Source organism: Gallinula chloropus, assembly GCF_964237585.1.
Source record: "Gallinula chloropus genome assembly, chromosome: 7".
Classification (NCBI taxonomy): Eukaryota; Metazoa; Chordata; class Aves; order Gruiformes; family Rallidae; genus Gallinula; species Gallinula chloropus.
Genome location: NC_140092.1, coordinates 27,202,233 through 27,229,576, shown reverse-complemented (window position 1 = coordinate 27,229,576; position 27,344 = coordinate 27,202,233). Strand labels below are relative to the sequence as shown.

At 40.9% G+C, this 27,344-nt stretch overlaps 1 protein-coding gene across 3 annotated transcripts in view; it reads right to left on the bottom strand.

Annotated features, from left to right (window-relative positions):
- Positions 1-27,344, bottom strand: part of LRBA (LPS responsive beige-like anchor protein) — a gene marked incomplete at its 5' end in the record, with an annotated part of 423,662 nt that overhangs the window by 266,711 nt on the left and 129,607 nt on the right. For all 3 annotated transcript variants that reach the window (XM_084266649.1, XM_084266650.1, XM_084266651.1), the window contains 2 exons: positions 3,552-3,660; positions 13,821-13,885. In XM_084266649.1, coding sequence (XP_084122775.1) covers positions 3,552-3,660; positions 13,821-13,885 — 174 coding nt within the window. The remainder of the gene's footprint in view (positions 1-3,551; positions 3,661-13,820; positions 13,886-27,344) is intronic.

Genomic DNA, 27,344 nt, shown 5'->3' with positions numbered 1-27,344 from the left:
GAGGTATGTTAGGAATGCTCATGCTTCCACATTCAGTCTACTAACATGTGCTTCACTGCCACCTCACGAGAGAAACGAGTGGAATATTGCTTCATCAGGCTTCTCTGATTGAATCACATAATCACTTGGGTTGAAAGAGACCTTTAAGATCGAGTCCAACCACAGCCTAACCCTGACTAGTCCACCTCTAGACCATGTCCTCAAGCACATCTACACACCTTTTAAATACCTCTAGGTATTTATCACCAGGGATGGTGACTCCACCACCTCCCTGAGCAGCCTGTTCCAATACTTGATTAGATAAGTATGGATAAGCACGTCTTGAGTCTCCCTGTGAACTCCTTGTATGTCCACATTCCCAGATGTAACTGCTTATAGAGGTAGCAGTAAAAACATTGATGAAGAAAGCATCAGAAAAAACAGAGAAAAAAGAAAACAGAATATCATAGAATATCCTATGCTGGAAGAGACCCATAAAGATCATCAAAGCCCAACTCCTGGCTCCACACAGGGCCAAAGAGAAAAACCTCTCACAACCACTCTTCCACCTCCAAAGCAATGGTTTTCTGTCTTTTTTTACAATGCCAGCTTAGAAGACAAACAGCATAACTGGTTTGTTGGGGTGTGGATCAACAGCTGGCTGAATGTGAGCCAGCAGTGTGCCCAGGTGGCCAAGAAGGCCAACAGCATCCTGGCCTGCATCAGGAACAGTGTGGCCAGCAGGACCAGGGAAATGATCCTTCCCATGTGCTCAGCACTGGTGAGGCCCCACCTGGAGTACAGTGTTCAGATTTGAGCACCACCTCACTGTAAGAAGGACAGGACACGGGGAAATGGCCTGAAGTTGCATCAGGGGAAGTTTAGGTTGGACATCAGGAGAAGTTTCTTTACTGAAAGGGTTGTCAGATATTGGCACAGGCTGCCCAGGGAGGTGCCTGAGTCGCCATCCCTGCAGGTGTTTAAAAGAGTAGATCTTGTACTTGGTGACATGGTCTAGTGTTGGACCTAGCAGGGCTGGATAGATGGTTGGACTCAATGACCTTGAAGGTCTTTTCCAACTGAAACCATTCTACAATTCTATAATCTATGCTACTAATATTGTCTCCCATCAAAACCAGGGGTAACCAGGCACCAAAGATGACTTCTTTGTCTTTGTCCAGGCCGCTGAGTTGTCAGGTAGAGCCCTCTAGAGAGAGTAGGAGAAATGCCATGCTTAAAACGTACCACTGTGCTTAAGTTAGTCAAGCACATGTCACAGGATGTGTGAAGACCAGCCCACAATGGGGACGGATGGAACATGGTACACAGGAATTTCTGATTCCTGCTGTGATACCTGCAGATGCAAATGGATGTGACTAATGGTTCCCCCTTCCACAAAAGAAACAATGCTGACTGAAGCCTACCACAGCCATCAGTAACACTAACTTCATGAGACACCAACTTTGTTATTTAAGCATTTGGTCAAATTCAATGGTTGTATATCCTCAACTTACCCACCTGTAGAAACAACATGAGGTGTAAGTTTTTCCACCACCGTAACAAAACCAAACTTTACAAACAGACTACTGCTATTTCTAGCACTGATACAGTAGCTTCTGTTCAAGCTCTACCTGATGAGTTAAACCCCTTGAGTCATCATACTTTAGACAGCACAGAATCAAGATAGCATTGACTTTAAAAAATATCAGCCAACTCTTATCCTTCCCTGAGAATTGTCCTGGTATAAGAGACACAGGGATTGCCTGGAAAGAGTCCAACTGAGGGCCACAAAGATGATGAAGGGCCTGGAGCATCTCCCCTGCGAGGAAAGGCTGAGTGAGCTGGGGCTGTTCAGCCTGGAGAGAAGCAGCCTGAGAGGGGATCTGATCAATGGGGATCAATAGCTGAAGGGTGGGACACAGGGGGACATGGGCAGCCTCTTCTCAGTATCTGTGGGGACAGGACAAAGGATGATGGCCTCAGGTTGGAGCAGGGGAAGTTCCACCCCAATCTGGGGAAGAACTTCTTCCCGGTGAGGGTGAGGGAGCCCTGGGACAGGCTGCCCAGGGGGTGTGGAGTCTCCTTCTCTGGAGAGATTCCAGCCCTGTCTGGACGCCAACCTGTGTGACCTGTCCTAGGGACCCTGCTTTGGCAGGGGGTTGGACCTGATGATCTCTGGAGGTCCCTTCCAAACCCTACAATTCTGTGATTGTGTGATTAAAAATGTAAGTTGATGCTCAGTGTAAATTTCTTCCAGACATCATAAAAGGTGTCTTGAGACTGAAATAAGGTTAACAGCAAAGCTGTCGCTGAACATCTGTACCCATCAACCGCCCGTATTTACACAACAGAACCCTTTCCATCTCACAGATCTCCCACATACACAGTTTGCAAAGAAATTTTTTTTAAAAAGGGCTGTTCATCTGATCAATAATGCCATGTCATGCACAAAGCATTTCCAATTCCAATGATTATCAGGCAATGAAGTAAAAAGATGCACTTTTCATCTCCACGGGACTGTCGCCAAGCCCCTGATGTAATAAATGAAACACGCCTGCTATTTCACCATCACAAAGTGGTACTGTAGGTATCTTACAACATCTCTGTTTGCAGGAGGGGGTAACTAGCTCTAGATGAAGTGCAGATATGTTATTAAACAACGCACAGCTTGAAACCTGGGGCCAACACAGATGACCTTTGGAACATAAGCACTGTCTAAGACAAATATGCTTTCATCTTTGGGGAGTATTTTTTCAAGTTAAAGATTTAAGAGAGAAACAGTTTAGAAATACGTTAAGCACAAATGTGCCTTCAATCTCTTAATGCTTTATTTTAAAAACAAAACCACAACTAGTATCACATGTCAGAAGAAAGACTAAGTACTCTTCAAGCAGTATATTAGTGAATTTAGTGAGATTTAGCTTCGTTTTCATTTAAGAAACCCAGTAATTAAAGCACAGAGAAGAGAGATACGTGATGTAACCAAGATCCAAAACTGGAGGTATGACTGAAGTGATTCAAAAAAGAGACTTGTATTTTTATTACAAGTCTATAAAAACAAAATCCATTACTTCAGAATCCTTTAAGTGGGATGAAAATATAAAAATATAACAAAGCCACACTAAGGCCTGTAAAACATAAGGAAAATGGTTTGAGAGATGGATTAAGTGAAACAGAAAATGATACAAAAAGAAAAAGGCAGTTTCTCATTTTGCACTTAACAGGCTGTTATTTATGTTCAGTTAGATGTTTTTTTTCAGACTAAAATCTTGTCTGTGATGCTAAGCAGCTTTAACACATGCAGTGATATTTCCTTCACGCAGAAGAGCAGAATTGGTACAACGAGACTCTTTCCCTCATGGACTCTGGCAAGTTCTGAGTTGCTCTGCACAGCCCATTCTTCCAAGAAAGTTAGTGGCAAACGACCAAAACACCCTAGGTCTGTAAAGCACTGCTCAGGATGGAGCCTCCCCTGCATGAAAAGCCTGTACCATACACTGGAACCCTTAAACATGGTGAGCCTGTTGTGTTTTGGTGGGTTTTTTGTGTTTTTTAGAGAATGTATTTCCTACCTCGAATTCAGCGTGGCGGTTAATATCCTCTGCTCGCTGTCTGCTCAAGATGAATTCTGCTTCATTAGCCACTCTCACCAAATGGTCCTTCATGGTTTGACTCATCAACCTGAGGACAGAGAATATTTAAGAACTGCCTTTAGAGAATGAAGTCCAGAACTAAAAATCTGTAAATAACAGCATGCATACAAATATTTTGAGCTCTGCTCCATAAGTGACTGCCTTGTTTTAAGAACATGGTATAAATAAGATTGAAGGGTAATTTTCCAGCAACTAGTAAAACTGTATTTCTAATAATAAAGCAAACTAAATGTTAAACACAATGTGAACACTCCAGACAGTCATTTGGTTTGCCTGAAATTCAGAAATGTAAGAAAATCTTCCACACACTTTTCTTTCTGCTGTGCTGTAAGTAGTTGTATAAACATCCACAGTGAAACCCCATATGTAATGGATGGAAAGTCTAAATAAAAAAATTGGCCATCACACTGTAGTATAGGGTTTTTTCCTCCAAATGCAAAATTAGAATTTTATGGGAAGTATACATTTAAGTACTATTTTCAGGATTATAAAACATCCTCAGTCTCACAAGCGAAACGCTGAGATATACATTGTTCCAGGTTGTGCAGAGAATAAAGCCGTAATTCAATTGGAGATTTCTGAGGCCTACATAAACCCTGAGTTTATGAATGGCAGCAGAGCTGACAGATTGAATTACAACCCAATTATTCTGTGAGTTCACATACTGTTACTATAAACATTTCCTTTTTAATTAGTTACGGTGGGATTCATAAAGTTAACACTGGCTGCACAGGAGCTGCACTGTTTTAGGAGGCACACGTTCCATAGGATCACTGGAAGATACACCAGAGAAAGCCCCTGAATACTCTACTGGGGAGTTTTCCCAAAATGTCTGTCATTAAAAGGGTTTTCTTGTTAAGTTTTCAGTTGCTAATGTAAAAAAGTAGCAGAACATAAAATCACTTGTTTGCTTTGTACATATAAGCTAAAGTACATTTCAAGAGCCTTTCTTACTACCACAGGATTTATTATGCAGGATGCCTTTTAATCTATGCAATGTTAATTTTATCCCTTAGATATCTGAACTAAGCCCCCTCATCTCTATCTGTATGTTTAACAGAATGATCATCAATGCTTTGCTCTTTTCCCATGCTGTTCACAACTCTACACTTGCAGTAGACTTGTGGGTCACAAGACCACAAGGAGAAGAAATCCAGAGGCAGATTGAGACCTAAAACCCTTTGCTCACTGCTGCTTTCCCAACAAGTTCAGGGAATATTATAGCAGCCTTCCAGTCCCTGAAAGATCTCAACATCTCTAAATGAACACACCTCAGCTTAAATGTCTACAGCACAGTATTAATCACTTAACACTAACTTTGGGATCCTTGGCAGCTGCTACTTTTCCATTCGAGGTAAAAAAACAACAAAAAAAGGTTGAAAAGAAATTTGCTGAGTTTATCTCACTGTGTGTAATAGGAACAACAGCTGTTTCCAGCTGAGCAGCCCACTGCTGAGGCAAGGACAAGAATATGACTCTTGCAAAAGTCAACTCCAACTCCATACAACACATTTTGTATCATGAGCAGCTATAAACTGTATTAATAAAGGTAACTGTATTCCCCTATAAAAATGATTAGCGTAAATTAAAAGATCACCACCAAAAAACCCAACCACAAGCATTTCTTGGCTACTTTTATCCCATTTTATATTCCAGCAACTAGACCACATTAGTCATTTTTCTGTTAAAGAAAGCCTGCCCAAAACATTTCTTTATAGACACTTTTTTCACAGCAAAGGATGCTTTTCATTTCTTTGTCTAAACAGGTGAACTGAATTTCTTGTCTTTTTCAAAATACACACACCCAAGATAAGATGGAGTAGAACATCTGCTTTATGGCTGAGGGAGCTGGGCTTCTTTACCCTGGAGAAGAGGACACTGAGGGGTGATCTCACTAACGTCTATCAATATGGAAAGGGTGAGAGTCAGGAGGCTGGAGCCAGGCTCTGCTCAGGGATGGCAGCAACGGGACAAGGGGCAACGGGTGCAGCTGGAGCAGAGGAGGTTCCATGGGAACATAAGGAGGAACTTTCTCCCTGTGAGGGTGAGGGAGCCCTGGGACAAGCTGTCCAGAGAGGCTGGGGAGTCTCCTTCTCTGGAGACATTCAAACCCCACCTGGATGTGTCCCTGTGTGATTTAGTCTGGGTGATCCTGCTCTGGCAGGGAGGTTGGACTAGATGATCTTTCCAGGTCTTTTCCAAACCCAAACATTCTATGATTCTGAGAAGCTGAATGAACTGAGCCCTATTAATTTCCTTATTGCCTACACTTCATAATGTCAGCACACAGACCCACACACCACGTTCACACACATATTCCTCCTCCTCTTTTTTTTTTCCCCCAGTGTTATTAAACACCAAAATGCTGTTGAATGTGGTTATACTCCTCCTTCCCTGATAGATTCCCTTCCAGTTTGGCTTTATTTATGACAAGTTATTAAATGAAGATATTTTTTCCCCCTGATCTTTGGTATGAGAAGAGTGTGGATGGACACGTCTGTAGAAGTTAAGACATAACACCTACAGGTGTAAAGTCCGGATACCAGACCTACCCTTCACCACATTCAAGGTGTCAGACAGACATTTCTTCCTCTGACTAAGCACTTTCTTTCTAGACTAAAACTATTTAAAAACATGTGATCAACTTTGAAAAGACAAACAGCCTAGTAAAAACAAGCAAGGGGATGGATCCCATGCTGGAAGTTAAATATATACTCGCATACTTTGCCTGGTCTGGAATGAAGTGCTAAACCACTGAGAGAAGGAGTTCCAGCCAAATACATGAGAGATTCTGATTTTTATGTGCTACAAGAAGAGAAAGCTGAGACACAAAGCGACAGATCTTACTCTGACTTCTGGCTGCTGAAGGCTTAGATGATTAAGAAAAAAAAGTCACGTTTCTCCCTACACCAAACAAAAAGGAGAAGGTAGAAGAGAGGAAAAAAAGGAAGAGAAAAATATGTGCAAGCAAAGAGAGAAAAAGATAAAGTCTGGGTTAGTATTACTGATGTCCAAAATTTATCAATTTTAGTCAAAACATGGAAAAAGCTTTACAGGTGACATTTACAACAGCTGCTTCGACATAAATCTCTCCTAAAGTACTACAAGGAGAGGTGGTGTTCCAGACACTGCTGCAACAAAGAGCTCTGGGAAAGCCAAGCTTTCTTACTCGCATTCCTCAAACTTAGCACGTAAGAGATTCTCTTACTACAGAAGGAACTACGTTCTACATGGATACACACTGTCTTTTATGGGATCTGACTGCTCAATGTGCTAAGTGTTGGAATTACTGGTGCAAGGAAGGCTTACAATTGCTTTGTGGAACACAGGTATTTTATGGGTACGTTAAACAATCGTAAGAAAACACAGAAAAGTCCATAAGGTCCTAAAGACTTAAGTATGAACACATTCTCTCCCTTAAAATAAAACAGGGGGAGCAAAAACCACAGCTGTGTACACACACCAAACCCGAAAAAATCATGCATTCTCACCAAAATACTGACTTGACAATGTGACAGCATGAAACTTAAGACCACTCCAAAAGGACAGGTAGGAGGGGGCACACAAATCCAATCTTTTCAATCTATTCTTTGGGGTGTATTAGAAGGGGGGTGATTCATAGGTCCCGAGAGGTCCTTCCCCCACTTCCACTCTGCCCTGCTGAGACCACACCTGCAATATTGTGTCCAGTTCTGGGCCCCTCAGTTCCAGAAGGACATAGAACTCCTGGAAAGAGCCCAGCACAGGGACACCAAGGTGATGAAAGGAGTGGAACCCCTTCCTCATGAGGAGAGGCTAAGGGAGCTGGGGCTCTTTAGCTTGGAGAAGAGGACACTGAGGGGTGACCTTATTCATGTTATAAATATGTAAAGGGCAAGAGTCAGGAGGCTGGAGCCAGGCCCTGCTCAGGGATGGCAGTGATAGGACAAGGGGCAATGGGTACAAGCGGGAGCAGAGGAGGTTCCATGGGAATATAAAGAGGAACTTTTTCCCTGTGAGGGTGAGGGAGCCCTGGGACAGGCTGCACAGAGAGGTTGGGGAGTCTCCTTCTCTGGAGACACTCAAACCCACCTGGATGCGTTCCTGTGTGATTCAGTCTGGGTGATCCTGCACGGGGGGGTGGACTGGATGATCTTTCAAGGTCCCTTCCAATTCCTAATGTTCTATATATTCTAATGCTCTATAATTTCTATATAAAAAAATCAGGTGGGAATCACAAAGGGCTCAAAAGTGGTTTACGATTTTGCTTTTTCATAGAGCCAACAAACTGACAGTCACAAAAACCCCCTACCTTTGTCACATATACATGCTCCAAAGTTACTAGTGTCTCCAATAAAAAGAAGCTTAAATTAATTTGCAATCACTAAGACAGTTCTCCCCAAAAAAAGCTTCTGCTTAGTCATTAAGTTGCAGCAAAGATCATACATTTCCTGTCACAAAAAATGATGCAATTTAAATCCAGGGACAGATGATCAGACAAAGCCCAGTGAAACGAAAAACTGTTTTAAAAATGGTTGTGCATGTCATGCTATATACTTACAGAGAAAAAACCTCATTCAGCATCAAGAACCCCACCTCAAGTGACCCCCAAGCCCACCTCTGTCTCTGAAACCCATGCAGGCTACAATTTCTAATCCTTAGCACATTTAAAGCCAAGCCTAAAGAACTTCTGTAGTTCAGATTCACACGCTAAGGAAGTCGCTTCTACTCTGAAAACAAAACAATACCAGAAAACCTCTGAAAACCAATCACCAAAAAGCCCTTTTTGAAGACCTGCCCCCTAAACAGGACAGGGTGCTAAAAATAAAAAGGAAATGTGGGAAGACCTCTTTTTTGTTTGTTTTTCCTCTTTAAAAAAATCAAGAATTTCTCCTTGCTCAGGATATTAGATTTGCATGCTGTCTCCCCTCCTCCTTCTCCAAGTAACTTTTGAATTAAATGGATAATTCCAACAATTATTTTCAGTAAAAGGCTGGAGCTTCTCACAAATATTGATTTTATATAGGTTTTATACCCAACAGAACACAAAACCCCTTACAAGCATCCTTTAAAAAAAAAAAGCTGTTCCAACTCCACTGAAAGCCATAATAGAAAATCCAATATAGAAGGAGAATCATCTGATATGGCAGGAGAATTCTGATTAGATTTCACTCCTCATTAGACAACAGAGAATCTAGCAACGAGAAAAAGCTACAGAAAAACAAACTTCATTAGTTCTGCTTCTCCTAGATACACTAGAGAATCCCTAAGTTTTGGGTTGTTTGCTTTGGTTAAGGATTTGAAAGGGCAAAGGCAAAGGAGAGGAAATGATACATGTATTCTGCTAGTTTAGCAAGGTTATCTTTCAACTAAACTCTGCATTAAAGGTTTTTTTTAATGAAACTGAAGATTTGTTTAACAACATGTAAAAATATACCTACAGCACACAGCACTTAATTCTTTGGCTGGCCAAGAAAACATGCTTGAGAAAATTAAAATTAAACATCTTCCAAGAGTCTCTTCAAGTGAAAATCGGAAAGAATAATTGCTGCAGCATGCTTGGGAGACTGATCCCTCAACCCCTGCCATGCCAAACCCATTATCACCCCAAAGGGGATAATAACTGTCATGCCTAGGCTCAAGCTTGAGTACGTTTGTTAGTGCACTGACTGATACAGAAAACAAGCTCTAGCATAAGAGATGGTTCACACTAAAGTGCACTAATGAATCACAGCGACAGGACAGAGGTTTAACCTTCACAGAGCAGAGGAGCTGCCTGCCAACTAGTCAAGTAGAGGAAGTAAGAGTCTAACTAACAAAACATTTGTACACACATGGAAGTAAAGCAAAGCTGGATTATTTTTTTCCAGTTCAGAAGTAGCAGCTCAACTGGCTCCTGCATAACAAGGGAACATAATTACTTCAGTGTGGAAGAAAAGGAATCTGTCTGGAAACCTTGGAAGTCTCCAAAGGAGAGGACTGGCCATGACAGTGTAGAACTGTTGGAGAGGGTTCAGAGGAGGCCACGAAGATGATTAGAGGACTGGAGCACCTCACCTACAAAGAGAGGCTGAGGCAGCTGGGCTGGTTCAGCCTGGAGAAGAGAAGGCTGTGGGGGGACCTCATTGCAGCCTTCCAGTCCCTGAAGGGAGCAGAGAAACAGCAGGGGAATCAACTTGTTAAAAGGGTAGACAATGGCAGGACAAGGGGGAATGGATTAAAGCTAAAGGAAGGAAGGTTTAAATTAGATACTAGGGAGCAGTTTTTTACAGAGAAAGGGGTTAGGGGCTGGAACAGGCTGCCCAGAGAGGGGGTAGGTGCCCCATCCCCGGCGGTGTTCAAGGCCAGGTTGGATGGGGCCTTGGGCAACCTTGTGTAGATCCAGGCCTGGAGGTTGGTGGCCCTGCCTGTGGCAGGGGGGTTGGAACTCTGGGATCCTTGGAGTCCCTTCCAACCCAGATCATTCTATGATTCTATCACAGTGAACTGAATCACACCTAAAGGGTGGCTCCAGTGGACAAATTCCCTCACGAGCAAGCTCTTGAGTCAAGGCTCCAAAGCAAACTCTCCCCAAAGGAGAAAAACTGAAATCCAGGCTGACAGAAGTTCAGCAGGCTAAGGACAACGCTTTGCAACCTGTGTTTCTACTGCACAGATGGCTCAGGGGGCAGAGCAGCAGTGGGTACAGGCACCTTTTAACGCAGTTCCAGAGAGCACTAATAGTGTTTCCCAGACATCACAGTACCAGCGAGCAATACCTGTTTTTATTAAACACAGATTAATGTGCAACATAGCAATGTACTGAACCTGACATTTCTTTTCACGCACAGCAAGAGGTTATTTTGCAATAGCAACTCTTTCAAGCTTTTCACAGAATCAGAGACCTGTAGCGGTTGGAAAGGACCTCCAGAGCCCATCGGGACCAACCCCCTGCCAAAGCAGGGTCCCTAGGACAGGTCACACAGGTCGGCATCCAGAAGGGGCTGGAATCTCTCCAGAGAAGGAGACTCCACACCCCCTGGGCAGCCTGTCCCAGGGCTCCCTCACCCTCACTGGGAAGAAGTTCTTCCCCAGATTGGGGTGGAACTTCCTGTGCTCCAACTTGCAGCCCCTTGTCCTGGCCCCACAGACACTGAAAAGGGGCTGGCCATTTCCCCCTGCGTCCCATACTTAAGATATTTATAAACATTAATAAGATCCCCCTTTAGTCTTCTTGTCTCCAGGCTGAATACTCCCAGCTCACTCAGCCTTTCCTCATAGGGGAGATGCTCCAGGCCCTTAATCATCCTAGCCCTCCTCACTCACTTTCTGTACCTGCATGTTTTCCTGCACCATTTGTTGGCTGGGTTTTTCCCCCTATGCTTGTAACATAGCCTTCAAAAGACTTGAGCTGCTTATTTTAGTTCTAGTAAGGCTTACACTTCTGTATTTTCACATACTGGTCTCCTGTTTAGATATTACTTTATATATATATATATATATATATTTTCCCCCCAGTTCAAGATTCAAAATGTCACCGGGCACAAACAAATCAGTTCTGCTCTCCATGTGCAGCAGACCCAATATATCTGGCAAGCCTGGGAGCAACCCTGTGTGTAACACATTAGTTACTTGTGAACATGATGAAATTCAGACCAAGGCATTCTGAATGCAGCACACACACTGTAGATCTTACGAGTCCCAGAGGCAAACTTTCTGCACATATTTCTGTCCAGGGAATCCTAGGCAAAACATGGCAAGGCTAAACATAAAACTTTCAGCTGCTGTGAGCAAGAGAGAGAGGTACATTCATACCTTTCACATAAAAAGCAAAAAATACATTTCAAAGCAAGTAGGAGAAGAGATTTAGATCTCTTCTTCTAGACTTCCTTCTCTTCCAGAAACATTTTGCAGTTGTCTTATGTGCCTGGTAAACAACAAACTGTAGAAATCATTTAAAACTGGAATATCCTCTGGGATTGTTAGGCAAAAAAATTAGTAACAAGCATTGGGAATAAAACCCTGGGTTACAAGGGTTCTAGGATGATCAAGACCTTCTCCACCAAGGAGGCAGAAAAGAGCAATTCTGTGATTCCACAAGTTCTGGGCACTTCTAGTCCCTAGTTTTATTTTATTTAACACTCCCCATATACTCCCCCACATACATCCTTCCACAGTGCTGAAATCAGTTCTATCTTTTTTTCTGGGGGGGGGGGATACTTATGGAAACAATTTAAGTATTCACCTTGTATTATACAATTAAGCAGTTAAAGCCTAATTCACTATCATTCAGCTATTTTCATTTTTTATGTTTTAATTAGAAGATTTCAAGTCTTGGAGTTTTTTAAGATTATAACAGTATGGCAAACATACTTACAACAATACCAAATACAATGTTTTAGTGTAAGCATTAGTATATGTGCAAGAAAAATAATGTGCAACCTGCATTAAGAAAAGCATGGGTCTGGAGTATAGTTCATGTCATATGAGGAATAATAGTTTCATTTCAGTGAATGCCAAAAAGCCACAAAAGCCCTGCAATGACCAACCCAGAAATTACTTTAAGGGATCCTATAAACAGCAATGGATGGAAGTGGAGATGGATAAAAAGAGCAGTTTTCAAGAAATTAATCCCCTCACTTCTTTCCCATAATGAAAGTTATGTTCCCACTTTTTTACAGCACAACGATGAGTCAGAAGCAAAATGAAGTAACAATTACTTAGATATTTTCTGCTAACCAAAACCACACTTCTCAGTCTTCAAGGGATCATTTGTCCCCGAGACAACCACTCTGCTAAGGCTAGACTATAAGTTATTGATGTTGTTTATGGAGGTGGTGGAGTGGTGGAGTGATTCCATCTGTCTGTGATGGGCACTGCAGGTTCTTAAAAGAAAATAGTCAATTCCATATAGTTTACTGTGAGAATGCTCTCAGAAAGCTTCATCTGGACAAGCTGAGTAACTACTACATAACTGCTACTTACAACTCAGTCTCAGCAACTGATTTGCTCATGATAATCATCTTACACAAGACGACCCTTCCATTGTGGTTTACATGTGTGTGGGATGTCTACGTTATCTATGCTAATAAAACATTAATCAAGGGCCAAATTTATAGCAGGCACTTTATAACTAAGGTCAAGACAGGTCAGCCTCCCATAATAGGAAACAACTACAGGCTAGATCTTAACACTGTAACTGAACACCCTTGTTACTTTACCTTGGCCCTTGGGATCAAGACTAGTAGCAAAATGTTTTTTCTGCCTCAGAATGGTGTTTCCCTCACCATAAACTGAAATGCAACCATTAAAATGGCCATTGTTTTTATGCATCTTGAGATCACCTATATGTTTTAAAAGAAAAAACCCAAACAGCTATTTCCTCTCTTACATTGAGAGCAAAAATATAATTATATAGCACTTTAATTAAAGTGTTGTTTCATTTTTAATTCAGTAATTGTCCTAATCCTGTAAATTTTTTTTTCTATTGGGATCCTTACTAGTTGAAGTTACTCACTAACAGAATTTAGGTTGAGATAAATCGCATTTCTTATAATATTCCTTAGCTAAGTCATTAAGATGTGTAAAAAACAGCCTTTAGAAAAGCTAAATATTTCTCTTGGTTTGCTTTAACCATCGATTGCTAATGAAGGAAATATTGATGGCTCTGAATAGTCACAAGCCAAAGAACCTGACCTCATCACCTGCACTGTCATTTGCTGTAAGTCTCAGTAACATATCTAAATACTTACAGATAGAACATTAAACTGATTGAGAATATTAACAGATTATTTTTTTTTCCTTAAAGGTACTATCTTCCTTTCTATTTCATAAAGTAGAAAGGAAATAAATGAGCAAACTGAAAACTAATTTTTGAGACAGAGGCTTATCTTACTTACAATTCCAAGCTATAACGTCTTCCAAATATAAATGCCCTTCGTCAAGAGATTAGCTGAATACAAATTATAGTTTTAATGTTAATCAGTGCACAAAGACAGGAAGAAAGAATATCCATGACACACTGATAAGTGAAATATTTAATGAAACTGGGGAGCATTCAGACTCTGCAAAATCCTATATTCCATATTAGAACTAAACCAAAGTAATAACTAATGTAAAACCCAAAGAAAATGAGAGGAGGAGGCAGAAGACAAACTCTTTATTTAAAGTTCCAAGCCACACAACTTCTTAAAGGTTAAGGCATAGCTCTTATTAAATATTGTGACTTACCTTCCTTCATTGACAAGCTCAATAAAAGCAAGGCCAGCGTTCTTTTGAATAGAGTTCTGCCACTCCTGGGGAAAAATGAGAAAAACAGTTGTATAAAAACAAAATTAAGGGAAAAAAAAAGCAGCTAAGAAGTCATATGTTTTCTTTTCCATTTTAGCAACTTACACCACCATCAGAAAACACATAAAGCATTAATTGTGTGCTAAGCAGGAAGGAAGCATTGCCAGCATAGAGAACAGTACCACTTGCTCCACATTATATTCTATGGAGAAGAAAATACAGTAAACACCCCATAACCAACTGCATCATTTTCTTTTGCTGTGTTATGCACAATTCCCATCTTATGCTGGTTCACTGATGCTTTTTGCCTTACCCAACACCAATCATGCAAGAAAAACTTTGGTGTTAATGTCAGAATGATTCTTCAGTCATAAATTTCTCTTACATGAGTAGTTAACCCATACCTTGATATAACCATCACCTCAGCACGGCATAGCCATCTCTACTTAAAAAACACATGTGCTAATGATCCAAATATCACATCCTAAACACTCAGCATGTTTAAAAAAACACTAATGCATTTTTATCACTGAATTTTTACCACACTGAGTGACAGCAATGGCAAACACACGTGCACGGCATGTTTCTTATATCCAACCAAACCCTGAATTACAGGAAACCTCTGTATCTCTTCAACATCCAGCCAGGTTTTGCCTGGCCCCCAGAGAGACACATTGTAAAGCCACCAACTCAGATAACCTCGCACTGGGGATTGCTTCCTGCATTTCAATGCTGAGGAGAAAACATAATTAGATCACAAAACGACAAAGATTAACCTTAGATACAGTAAGAACAAGTTGAGAGAAGTCAAACTTAAGAGTAGCCAATGTGTGAACCTTCTATTTTTGGGAAAGTGTGGAGGCAGTGGGATAGAACATGCCAAATAGTTTGGTTTCAACTCTACAGAATCACAAGGGTTGGAAAAGACCTTTAAGATCATCAAGTCCAACCATTCCTGTCCTGTGCTAAACCATATCCCTGAGCAACTCGTCTCCCCATCTGTTAAACACACCCAGGGGTGGGGACTCAGACCCCTCCCTGGGCAGCCTGTGCCACAGCCCCACAACTCTGCCAGGGAAGAACTTTTCCCTCCCAGCTGAGCTGACCCTGCCCTGGGGCAGCTTGAGGCCATTCCCCCTCATCCCATCTCCTGTCCCCTGGCTGAAGAGACCATCGCCCACCTCTCTGCACCCTCCTGGCAGGGCAGTGGAGGTGGGGAGAAGGTCTCCCCTCAGCCTCCTCTTCTCCAGGCTGAACACCCCCAGCTCCCTCAGCTGCTCCTCAAAATAATCAGATTTTTACAACTCTTCTAAACTAACACAAAAGACACAATCTGCAGCAGATACTGAAGTTTCATATCTGCTTCTTGATTTTTAAGCCTTCATTGGAGAATGCAATATTCCTAATGATTACTCAAATCAGCACTTCCATCACTGTGGTTCTTTTAAAGATCTCATCAGCTCCAAACCAGGAAAGAAGCACTAAATTGTGAATAGCTCAAACAAATTGCAGGTTTCTGAATGCAGGAGTTTTTACTGCCCAGTGTCAACAGAGCATGTATTTTGCAGCTCAGTGTTGCAAAATTACCTCTTAAATATGCAAAGGTTTGATCAGACATACACAAAAAACAGTCAAACAATATTGGTTTTTTATAATTTAAATTCCCACCCCACAAAAAAGAAAGATTTCCAGACTTTAATTGCAGAGGGGAGATTAGAACTCTGATTTCTCATGGCCTGACATGGTCCAGGCCCAACAGATTTTTATCATTTTTGAGTTGAAACAATGCCTTTCAATTTTCAAATACTCAGAATTAAGCACAGAATAACTGGAATATGTGATGATTATTAATCATTAATTAGCAAGTTATTTCATTGCTTTTTAGCTACGCAGTTTGCATATATTAATAGGCTGGCAACATCCTAAGCACTAGCTGAGTTCCCTTTAGATATTACCATATATGGGGTTTTGGGATGGTTGGGTGGTTTTGTGAAGCTACAAGAAGTAGCATTATTGCTATCCCCTATTGCCTTCTTATGGCCACCATTACATGGCTTCAGGTCTGTTCATAAGCTGTCTGAAACAGCCTTAAGAAGCAGCATTTATTCTCATAGAAAAATACTGCCTTTTACCTGCTAATATTCTACAGAAAACAGCATAAGCAACTAAACATCCTAATAGATTTTTTTTTTAAATGTAACATCAAGTTCTAACTATTTACTTCTGTATCATGAAAACCAAACCTCCTCTCTATTAGCTTAAATATGTGAAAACTCAAGAAAAGCAAAATATTTTCCTCTATTTATGACATTGTCCATCTGTTGCTCTTTAAGAGAGCTCACTACAACGCTTGAAAATTTAATTGGTGAAGATGGAGGTTGCCAAAAGTGAAGAGAAAGTGCATTTATCATGATACTTTTCAGCATTTTTCTCTACATCAGACACCATCAAAGAAGGCGTTAGTCTAAACAATTTCATAAATCACAGCTGAACACACCCTAAAGCTAATTTTAATAGCTGAAAGAAAAGCCTAATGGTCATCATCTTTCATGATCCATTCAATATTTCCCCACAGTATATGTGCTCTCTCAAACAATTACACTCAGTATGCATATTGCATTATTATATCAACATCTTAGTTATCCAACTCCCAAAGGTATTAGGGAAAAAACACGTTAAAAGCCTCAAACTCAACCACTAATGCAACTAAATAACTACAAAACACATTTCAGCACTTTCCTAAGGAAGGACTGTAAGGGAAGATCAACAAAGTCAATAATTTCATACCTGTTCTAAGCTGTACTTAATTGACCATCATTTCCTACGGCTATAAATGTTTAGTAACCAAGAGACATAATCTACTTTTAATGCTTTTGGTCACTGTACTCTCCAAATTGAAGGAGGGAAAAAAATCCCTAGAAGCACTAAGCACTATCACAAATAGCTACAATGAAAAATAACCTTACAAGGAGACAAATATGAAATTGAATTCTATGTTTGAGGTGTAATTTCCTAGTTTATTATCGTTTTACCTAATTCCCTAGTGGAATCTGTAAATACTTCCCCAAGTATTCCAGATAAAATGCAAGTATGACATCACAGAATCCCAGAAAGGTTGGGGTTGGAAGGGAGCTCTGGAGATCCTCTCATCCAACCCACCCTGCAGTTTCACCTAGAGCAGGTTGCTTCAAACCTCAGCTAAATTATTATTCAGTGTGGAATAACATATTACATTTCCTGTAGCTACAGCACCACTCTGCATAAGCAAAAATGACATCCCAGTACTCTTTAGCACACATTTTATACCACCACCAAGTTTAATTAACACACTCTTACTCAGTACAGAAGGAACACTCAGTGAAAACATGAAACAGTACTGGTCTTAAACCCTTCCCTTCAGAAACAAATAATCTCCCTCAAGTTTTATATCATGACCTACTGTTGTCTCATCTGAGACGTGTTGGGTTTGTTAATCTATTGTTGTGGTGGTTCAGCCCCAACCAGTGGCTGAACACCACACACCACTCACTCCCTCCTGAAGGAGAAAGAGTCAAAAGCCTCCATGGGTTGGGATGAAGACAGTTTACTGACAAAAGGACCATGAAAGGGGAACAATAACAGCCCACAGTAAATTTCACTTACACACAGTGCTAACAGAGTACCTTATTGATCCAATGAGTACTGCACGATGCAAGGACTGACCCGATGCCCTGGCCACACTCCAGACTGCTCTGAAGGCACCAAACCAGTGCCCTTCCCCAACCAGGCCCTTTTATGGGGGAGTGATGTCAGGTGGTGTGGAAAACAGCCTGGACTAACTCAGCTCATCAGGGCTGGCTGCTTGGGGAGCTTAACTCTGGCCTGACCAGAACCAGGACAACTGTACAGTCTTTGTTTTTTTTTAATTAATTCTGCATTATGATCAGTCCTACAACAGTACCAAATGCTCTAATACAACTTAGATGAATTATCACATTTCTTTTGTCTAGGAAATGTATTTTGGCCAAAGATCACAACCTTTATTAGACAAAACCCAATGAGATTAGCCCAGAAAAACCTTCTTAGTAAATCTGTGTCCCATGTTATTTCCTTTCAGCTTCCTATGCAGGTGGAGTTAACAGTCCTCAAGTGCACTGAAAAGGCTTTTATACTCCTTGAGCCTCCTATTGCCTCTCTTCATCATATGGTATGTTTCCAATCACATGGCATCCTCAAAAAAATGTAGTTCTTTAAAACTTCTGCAATGAACTTGAACTTTTCATGCTGATCATGCATTTTCTTCCATTTGTTGCTGGCTCCTTACTCATCCTGACTATCCTTGTCGAGATAGTTCAAGTTTCTTATTTACCCAAGCAGGCCTACCCAAAAGCCTTTCCTACAAGCAGCAGCTAGCAAGAGCCAGCTACAAAAGGAAGTGCCACAGGTGGCTCTTTACACAGTGCATTACAGACCGGTGGAATCCATCGCTAAAGGATGCCGAAGTTCAAGAGGCTCAAGAGAGGGCAGAAGTAGATGGAAGGAAAATACATTCATAGTAACAAGATAGACAGAAACTATATCCAGGTCAGAAGACAGTCTGAGCTGAAAACTGGTGAAGAGCGGAAGCGCATCGTAACTACTGTGTCCAGTTCTGGGCTCCTCACCATAAGAAGGACATGGAGGTCCTGGAGCGAGTCCAGAGAAGGGCAACCAGGCTGGGGAAGGGGCTGGAGGGCAAATCCTCTGAGGAGCAGCTGAGGGAGCTGGGGGTGTTCAGCCTGGAGAAGAGGAGGCTGAGGGGAGACCTTCTCCCCACCTCCACTGCCCTGCCAGGAGGGTGCAGAGAGGTGGGCGATGGTCTCTTCAGCCAGGGGACAGGAGATGGGATGAGGGGGAATGGCCTCAAGCTGTGCCAGGGCAGGGTCAGCTCAGATGGGAGGGAAAAGCTCTTCCCTGAAAGAGCTGTGGGGCTGTGGCACAGGCTGCCCAGGGAGGGGGCTGAGTCCCCACCCGTGTGTGTGTTTAACAGATGGAGAGACGAGGTGCTCAGGGATATGGTTTAGCACAGGACAGGGATGGTTGGACTTCATGATCTTAAAGGTCTTTTCCAACCTTGTGATTCTGTGATTCTGTGCTTGTCCTGTTTTATTCTTCTTGAGCACCCTTCTGTGTCTGTGGTTGGAGATACAACAATAAGCAAGGCGATGCCTTTATCTAATCCAATCTTGGGCATCCCTCTGTGTCTATAGTTGGAGATGTAACAATAAGCAAGACGGAACCTTCATCTAACCCAATTCCTAAACTCCAAGCACTCAAATGCCAAGAAAATCTTGTTGGTAAGCATTTCTGTTGGTTTGTAATTCAAAGTGCTTGCCAGTAGGTAGCAAACGGACATATCCCTCCTCACTTGTACACTGCTGGGAAACAAACAGAATTAGATTTCAAACAGTGAACCTAAAATAGATATTCTTCAATTTATGCAAAACCATTTGCAAGACCAATTAATCAACTAGTCTGATGGCTAAACCATTAAACACAGAGTATTTAAAATACTTCCAAGAGAGGAAAACTGCTCTGTTTTCAACAGTAGCAAACTGTACTACTCATTCACATATACATGCTCCCTACTAATTCATTTTTCTCAGAAACCTAAAAAAAAACCCCAAACAACTCAACCCCCTTGTTCTAACAAGGTTAACACATTGAACATATCACAGGATTAAGAATTACACCTAACAGTTAAAATGCACTTTCATAAGCAAGCAGAAAAGAGCAAATTCTTTGCCAAGCTGTCCTCCCCATAAAGCCAGTGGAGTTTTAGTAATTTATTCTGGTTATGAAATAAAGGAGAAGGATGACTTTGGTACTGACAACTATGAAGGGAGCACCAAGGAGCAGGGTGGAAAAATGTGTTAACGTATGACTAAGAGACATATTATATCCTAGAGTAAAGGTCAAATCCGCATGAAAAACTTGTTCTTAGAGAGATATACTAATCTTTAAGTGCCTAAAGTAAACTATCAAGAACTTTTCAGCAGTGTTTGCACTTGGTGTCAGCACTCTCTCAGCACCACATCCACTACAGGCTTGAATGAACTCAGCAATAAAGAACATATAGTGAAAAGTAGATTATATCTCAGCTGGGTTCTTCATAATTAAAAAAAAAAAAGTTGGACTGCATGTTAAGCAAAATGCCTGCAAACATAAATTACTTTTAAAGAGTTGAAGCATGCTTAAATTATTTTAATCTACAAAGGTCCATTGAAAAAAAATTAAACCAAACATGGAATTATGGGAAATCATATCTAGAAACTCTGTGTAGCAATTTAATACCAAAATTAGCACATGCTAAGTGGTGTATGGAACAGAAAAATAGTGCAAAGATGTGACACCTTTATATATATGAGTGGAACGCATTTGGAGACATTATTCATTAAATATACAGTCATACCTGAATGCCTGAATAAAATTTAAAAACCATAAATCAGTAATGGAGGAACTATCAGAAATTCATTGAGAAAAAATATCCATAATTATATTAATGGTCTTTTCTCTCTGGAAGAACGTCGCTGTTGCTAAATTTTTACACAGAGGAAACAGAGCTTGTAAAAATATTCACTATCATCCCAAAAATCCAGAACATATTGTCAGGGAAACACTTATGAAACAGGCTTTAATTTATTGAAATTTAAACAACAGATAGTATTCCACACTAAACAATGCCTCATCTGTGAAAGCTTTAACATGGCATCTATGTAACCGGACAAGCTACTGCACTAATCAATAGAGAGGTTTTGGTATCAGTAAGGGTGATAAAAGTTACTCCAACCCGGGGCAGCTACAAGCTCTCAACAGATGATCATCATTAGGCCTCTATCGGGGTGCCACGTACTCAGGCTGTACAAATGTGTCCTATTAGTACACGGGCTGTCTGTTTGGCAACTCCAGTCTCAAGACAAATGGCAGCTGCTGCCCTTCAAGGTCTGAAGTCAAGTCCTCAGGGAATCTAAAAGCCCAACTGGAAAAATCAAGGCCTGTTCATTAGAGACTGCTCCAGGGGAAGCTTGCAAGGCTGCCATGAGAACTATATAAAAGAGCTAATTATTTTTATAAGACTTTTAAACTATCACACACACTCGGTTACAATAAAAAAGTATTTACTGCTGGCATTCCATTAAAAAGACATTGCTTTTTGTCAAAAAAATCCAGCAGTGACAGTACACAACTGAAGTCTTTGTATTAAAAAAACTTTAAAAAAAAGAGTCTTCTAGGAGAAAGTTGTATGAAAATGAACTTGATGAGATAGCTTTTCAAGTGGAGGTATAACACCAAGTGTAGTGTCGGGGGCAAAAATAGTGCAAACACACTCATACCTCACTAATGTAGTATAAAGGGGGGCTGAGATTGTGCCTGTGTGACCACCTCTGGAAAAAGAGACACACAAAATTCAAGAAACAAAACATGTTCAGCGCTGCAAAGCCGACTGAAAAGAACACATGATGTTCTTGGTTCAGATACACACTGCTAAGGAACAACTGAAAGTGCTGCAGCACAGTAACGTACTGATAAACGGGAAGCACACACGGCCCAGTCGGTACCAAACACCAGGACAGGGCAGGAAAAAAACTCCCCAAACCAAAAGCATTTCAGCCTTTTTCCTCTGATAAAACACAGAAGCAAAGACTCTCATAACGATAGCTACCTTCATAAAATATACTCTGGGGAAGAGTTGGAACACTGGGGGTTTTTTTATTCATAACCACAAAACTGTTTACTATTTTAACTATGAAACAGAATCAAAGTTTCTTCAACTGTAATATTTTTCCAGCTGCACAGCATGACAACACTGTATTGAATTCTAATGGTTGGTATACCAGATCCCTGCTATAGAATATTTATTACACAGTATTTATTACAAATCTTTTAAGTGTTATATGAAATTCATTAGTGTTCCTTAATCAATTCTTGGATCAACATGCACACCAGCTTCCGACAGCCTAATTCAAAAAAGCAATTACAAGCCTAGTCCTTATGTAAAAGGACGACAGAAAGAAGCTATGTTAAACCAGTTTAAAAGAAGGAAAATTTAAAGAAAACAGATTAGGAATGATTTATATCAATGCCTAGTGCTGAAGTTAATTACAACTAACCCAATAAAATAGTGCCTTTATTATTGTACAGCAACTAATAACCTCAGACGCAGAAAACAGAGCTCTTGGCTGACTTTTGCATGCTCAATTCCACAGCACACTACATTAAGAATTAAAGAAGTAGTAAATAAGCCATACAGAAACAGCAGTTTTTTAACTAAAAGCAGAAGACTCCCCTGCTGTTTAACCATTTGGGATATTCCATGTAAACAGAGCTTCCTATAAACTGGTATTATGTAGTTAGTGGTCAATGTTTAAAACTGCCTTATAATGAGAGTTTAATTTCAATACTCAGAAGTTTGAGTTGAAGTTTTTATCGATTCTGAAAATAAATTATACAGAGTTGGAGCAGTTTGCACATTGAAGTACCGCACCAGTGAGTAAAATACTACATAAATACCTGTCAGTTTGTCAGGGTGCCCTTTGTGGGATGAGACAGCCCATGAAGCGACAACAGTTGTCTTCTCTACAAACAACTCAAATCTAATCCTAAAAGACTCAGCATTATGAAAGATAAGCTACCTGTACAGTTACAGCACATACAACCTATAGCAGCGACGCGCAGCTTGAAGTACTACATACAGGGCGTGGTTGTCAATTGATGGTGATACCAAAAGTTTTATTGCTAAAATCCCAGTCTAACTGGCTTAATCAAAAGGTTCACATAAAATTATGAAAATATCACAGTCTGCATCAATAAAATATCATTGGTAGTAACTCCAACTTCTTTTTCTCATTCAATTTCAAAAAGGTATGAGCATGAAGCACTGCTTACACGCCTTTTATAGCCACTGAACTCATGACTTGAGGAGTAAAAGTTTACCCCTAGACCCAGTGTCACATTAAGATGGAACAGGTAAGTCTGGGTTAAACTCTGGTTCATCTACAGTCCCAATACAGCAACAAAGTGGAGAAAGGGGAAAAACTGAAGGAGTGGATCACTGATTTCAGGCACGCCGTTTCTGATGGAGGAAGCAATTTGCCTGAGCTGCCTCTCCCTTTCTCTCCCCTACCAGCAGGCTTGTTGCCATGACTCCTTGTGAAACGAAATTAGGGGTCAGGTTTGAGTTCATCTGGCAACAAACCTTTTCCACTGCAGTTTCCTCTTCAGGTTCTTTAACCATTGGTTATTTTCAATGTCAAGATGGAAAACAGTAGCTTCAGGAAGAGTAAGAACAACAGAAATCTTAACTATTAATTGAGAAATCAAAGGACTGAGCTGCTTTGTAAATATGCAGCAATGGGAAACAAGAAGCTGTAAGTCAGAGGACTCAAGTCAGGAAAAGAAAGAGGTGAGAAAAAGGGAAAATGTTAAGACAAACACAGGGAAGAGATCCAAATAACCAAGTAACAGTGCTCGCATCGTTTTTATGGAGAAAGGAAAACAGATTGAGGAATAGCAGGAGTGTAAGGCAACTGCCTCATTGTTTCAGTGGTTTATTTATCTGTGATTTTAATTTGAGTTTTTGTAAAACCACTGCACGGAAAAATTATCTTCTATGGTAGGCTACTAATTAAAAGGACAAGAAAAAGCACAGCACACTCACTGCTGCACTAGTAGCAATGAACTGATGCCACCAATCGCAACATTCATCATTACCGCCACCAAATTGCGACAACCTTCCTGCTCCAGTGTCTGATAAGCTTTAACTAAATAAATTTAACTAAGAAAAAACTCAATTATATACATAGCAAATATTATTTTGGAACTAAAAGCCCCTTTCCATTTCCCTTTTCTCCAAATGTAGCTTAGTTTCAACCTAAGCTCTCAAAATGAATGCACACGAATGAGATTCCTACGATGGTCACACCTTTGAGGGAATGGAGCCAAAGAACACAAAGCAATCCCACCTCCTCACTCGAAAAACAGGATGTTCAAACCTGCCCCTTAAAATTTCCTTGGGTAATCCTTTGCAGATCTTTTAAGAAAATATTTAAAAAAAAAAAAGGAAGCTAAATCAAATCACTGAAAAAAGGCAGAAAAACGATCATGTTTGTCTTCTGTTAGTCTTTACTTGCATGCTACTTCCCCTTCCTCACCCTGCATCTGCTGTCTCCATTCAGCATTATTCCGGTTACACGACGCCCAGCAGCACAGGGCTCTATTCACATCTGTCCCTACATGCAAATCCTTCCTTGCACTCACCCAACAAGTTTTCCAAAAAAACATTTCTGGTTTGGATAGAAATAAATATCTTCACAAATACTGAGACACTGACAAATCCAGCTGATTCTTCAGAATCAAATTTGGCACAAAGCTGGGATCTAAAGCCTGACAGACCTGCACCTTAATATATCTGATGGATTGCTGCATAATCTGAATTATAAGGGTTTTTTCAATTAAGTTTTCTTAAAACATACATTGAAAGATTAGTGCATCATCAAGTCCCTTGATCAGACAAGATGTTTTCCCAGTTGCAGAGGGGTGCAAAAAGCCTCAGATGAGTGTAAGTATGATTAAAGTTTAAATAACCTGAAGAGCATCCCTGTGCAAAGCTTCTCCTACCAGAACTTTGAGTCAACAGCACTGCTCCCCAAATCACAAAGTTTCTTAAGCTGTCTTGCTTGGAAATGGAGCCGTATTATTTGCTTTATTCCCACGAACAAGAGCATTCACCTATTTGTAATTAGTATAATGCCAGCAACAAGCCTCGCCGCTCACTGAACTTTCCATAATCTCCTACCCCTCCCCTCCATTAAAAACCCCCTTCCCCAAGTCTCAAATTAAACAGACTTGCTGTAAAACAGCGGGGTGTCAAATTAAAGCCCACTTTATTTTCAGAGGTCTCCACACTTCGCGGCTGACTTCCTGTCAGGAAGAGTTCCATTTCGGCGCAGAGCTCCATCAGCAGGGAGCTCACAGAATTAAGTGCCAGTTGATATTACTTTGTTTTGCATTTACCACCCAGGAGAATATTGTTCAAAGATCTAGTTATAAAGTCAGCGTGGGATCATCCTCCTGACTAGACTGCCAAGCCGCGGGGTGTGCTCTCGCTGCACAGAACTCACCTTAAATGGTGGTGTTGTTTTAAGTCCTAGTGTGCTGGTGAAGCAACAGGATGCCTTTTTTCCTTCAGAAAAGACTTGCTTCTGCAGCTAAATTACATTCCCCTAGTTTTGAACATCTGCAGCAGGGTACATTCATGGAAACGAAGCTGTCCTGCTCCCCTATCACACACCCAAGATACACATTCACCTCAGACAAACCACTCTCCTCCCTACCCATAAAAACATGTATACATTAATCATACACATTCTCAGCAATACAGTTTTAAAGGCTAATATTTTTAGTTGCAGAAGACATGTTTTCCATTAAACTCACACCAACACCATGTCCTGGATTCACAGAATCACAAGATTGGGAAAAGACCTTTAAGATCATTGAGTCCAACCGGACCAAATTCAAGTAATTTTTATTTCGTAAGAGATTTTTTCTTAGTAAGAACCTGTAATAATCTGAAAAACCTACAGAACAACCACTAAAGATCGAAAAAATTAACCAAACAAACAAACAAACAAAACCCAAAAACCCTCCAAAAATCCTCAGTTTTCCTCCCTAAAACTTTACTGAAGGCAACAATGCAACAATTGTATTTCAGTAAAATGACGTTAGGAAAACTCATCTCTCCCCAACTCTGTCCTAAGGAAACTCCTTTGGAAGGAGAGTTGGACTCAATGATTTCTGGAGGTCCCTTCTGCCCCCTACAATTCTGTGAACTTGTGAATCACAGCTCTTGCTCATTTTAAAATCCCACATCATACATTCCACCCCCAAACTGGGGAGTGGGAAAACCCTTTAAAACACCCCTAGATTAAGAATTTTATGGAAAGATATAAGGAGATAAAGCCAAAGCACCAGCTCACACATTTCACATTCTGAGACCATTACCCATCAGGATATATAACTATAAAGTGCTTATTGCATCATTAAGTCTAGAAAAGGTCACTTATTATTCATGTAGTATTGACAAATTATTCCAAATACATTCCACCCTATAGACACACTTAAGGCTAAAGCAAAGTTTAAGTTCTAAACTTCTTTGATTTCTACTACTAAGCAAACCAGCTATACACACACACTTCAGAGTCTCACACAAGAAACAATATTCTATCAGAATTCTTTTTTTGTTTTAAATGTAGCCAGTGATAGACACACATGTAAAATCCTTACCTCTAGGCCACACTAACATTAAACATTGGCCAGGAAGGCCAAGGGCATCCTGGCTTGTATCAAAAGTAGTGTGGCCAGTAGTTCTGGGGAGGGGATTGTGCCCCTGGACTCAGCATTGGTGAGGCTGCACCTGGAGTGCTGGGTCCAGTTCTGGGCTCCTCACCATAAGAAGGACATTGAGGTCCTGGAGCGAGTCCAGAGAAGGGCAACCAGGCTGGGGAAGGGGCTGGAGGGCAAATCCTCTGAGGAGCAGCTGAGGGAGCTGGGGGTGTTCAGCCTGGAGAAGAGGAGGCTGAGGGGAGACCTTCTCCCCACCTCCACTGCCCTGCCAGGAGGGTGCAGAGAGGTGGGCGATGGTCTCTTCAGCCAGGGGACAGGAGATGGGATGAGGGGGAATGGCCTCAAGCTGTGCCAGGGCAGGGTCAGCTCAGCTGGGAGGGAAAAGTTCTTCCCTGGCAGAGTTGTGGGGCTGTGGCACAGGCTACCCAGGGAGGGGGCTAAGTCCCCACCCCTGGGTGTGTTTAACAGATGGGTAGATGAGGTACTTAGGGATATGTTTTAGCTTAGGATGTGAATGGTTGGACTCGATGATCTTAAAGGTCTTTTCCAACCTTGTGATTCTGTGAAAGCACATTATTCCTGAAGCAATCAAGAGAAAAGACAAGAGCTCAAACATATCTTAAGTGTAGCAAACTAAAGTAGGACCTGAGAAGTGAGAACCTCAGTGATTATGATGAGGACTAATAAGACTTTGTAAGAAGATCCTATTTAAGCATTTTGGAGAGCTCTCCAAGCAATTCCATGGAATTCAACAAGTGGAATGCTCCAGGCAATTACAGGTAGTTAAAGTTTTAAATAATTTTGAAAGCAACAGGAATTCAAAGTAGGAGTGAAGTTCCAACAGATAAATTTTATATCACCCTGGAATTTCACACAGAACATATTAAATTAATGTAGTTCCAGAGGAAAATAAAAATCTATGCTGAATGCAATTTCAACATACTCCTGTTCAAAGGAAAGATTTTTCCAGCTGTTTCCATTTATTTCAATCTTATCAGACTTGCACTTCAGACAGTTATCTCCAGTTTCAATCACTTAAATCGTATAAAATTCTTGTTGAACATAGTTCAATGAACCAAGCAGCAAACTATTCTCAGCACGAGT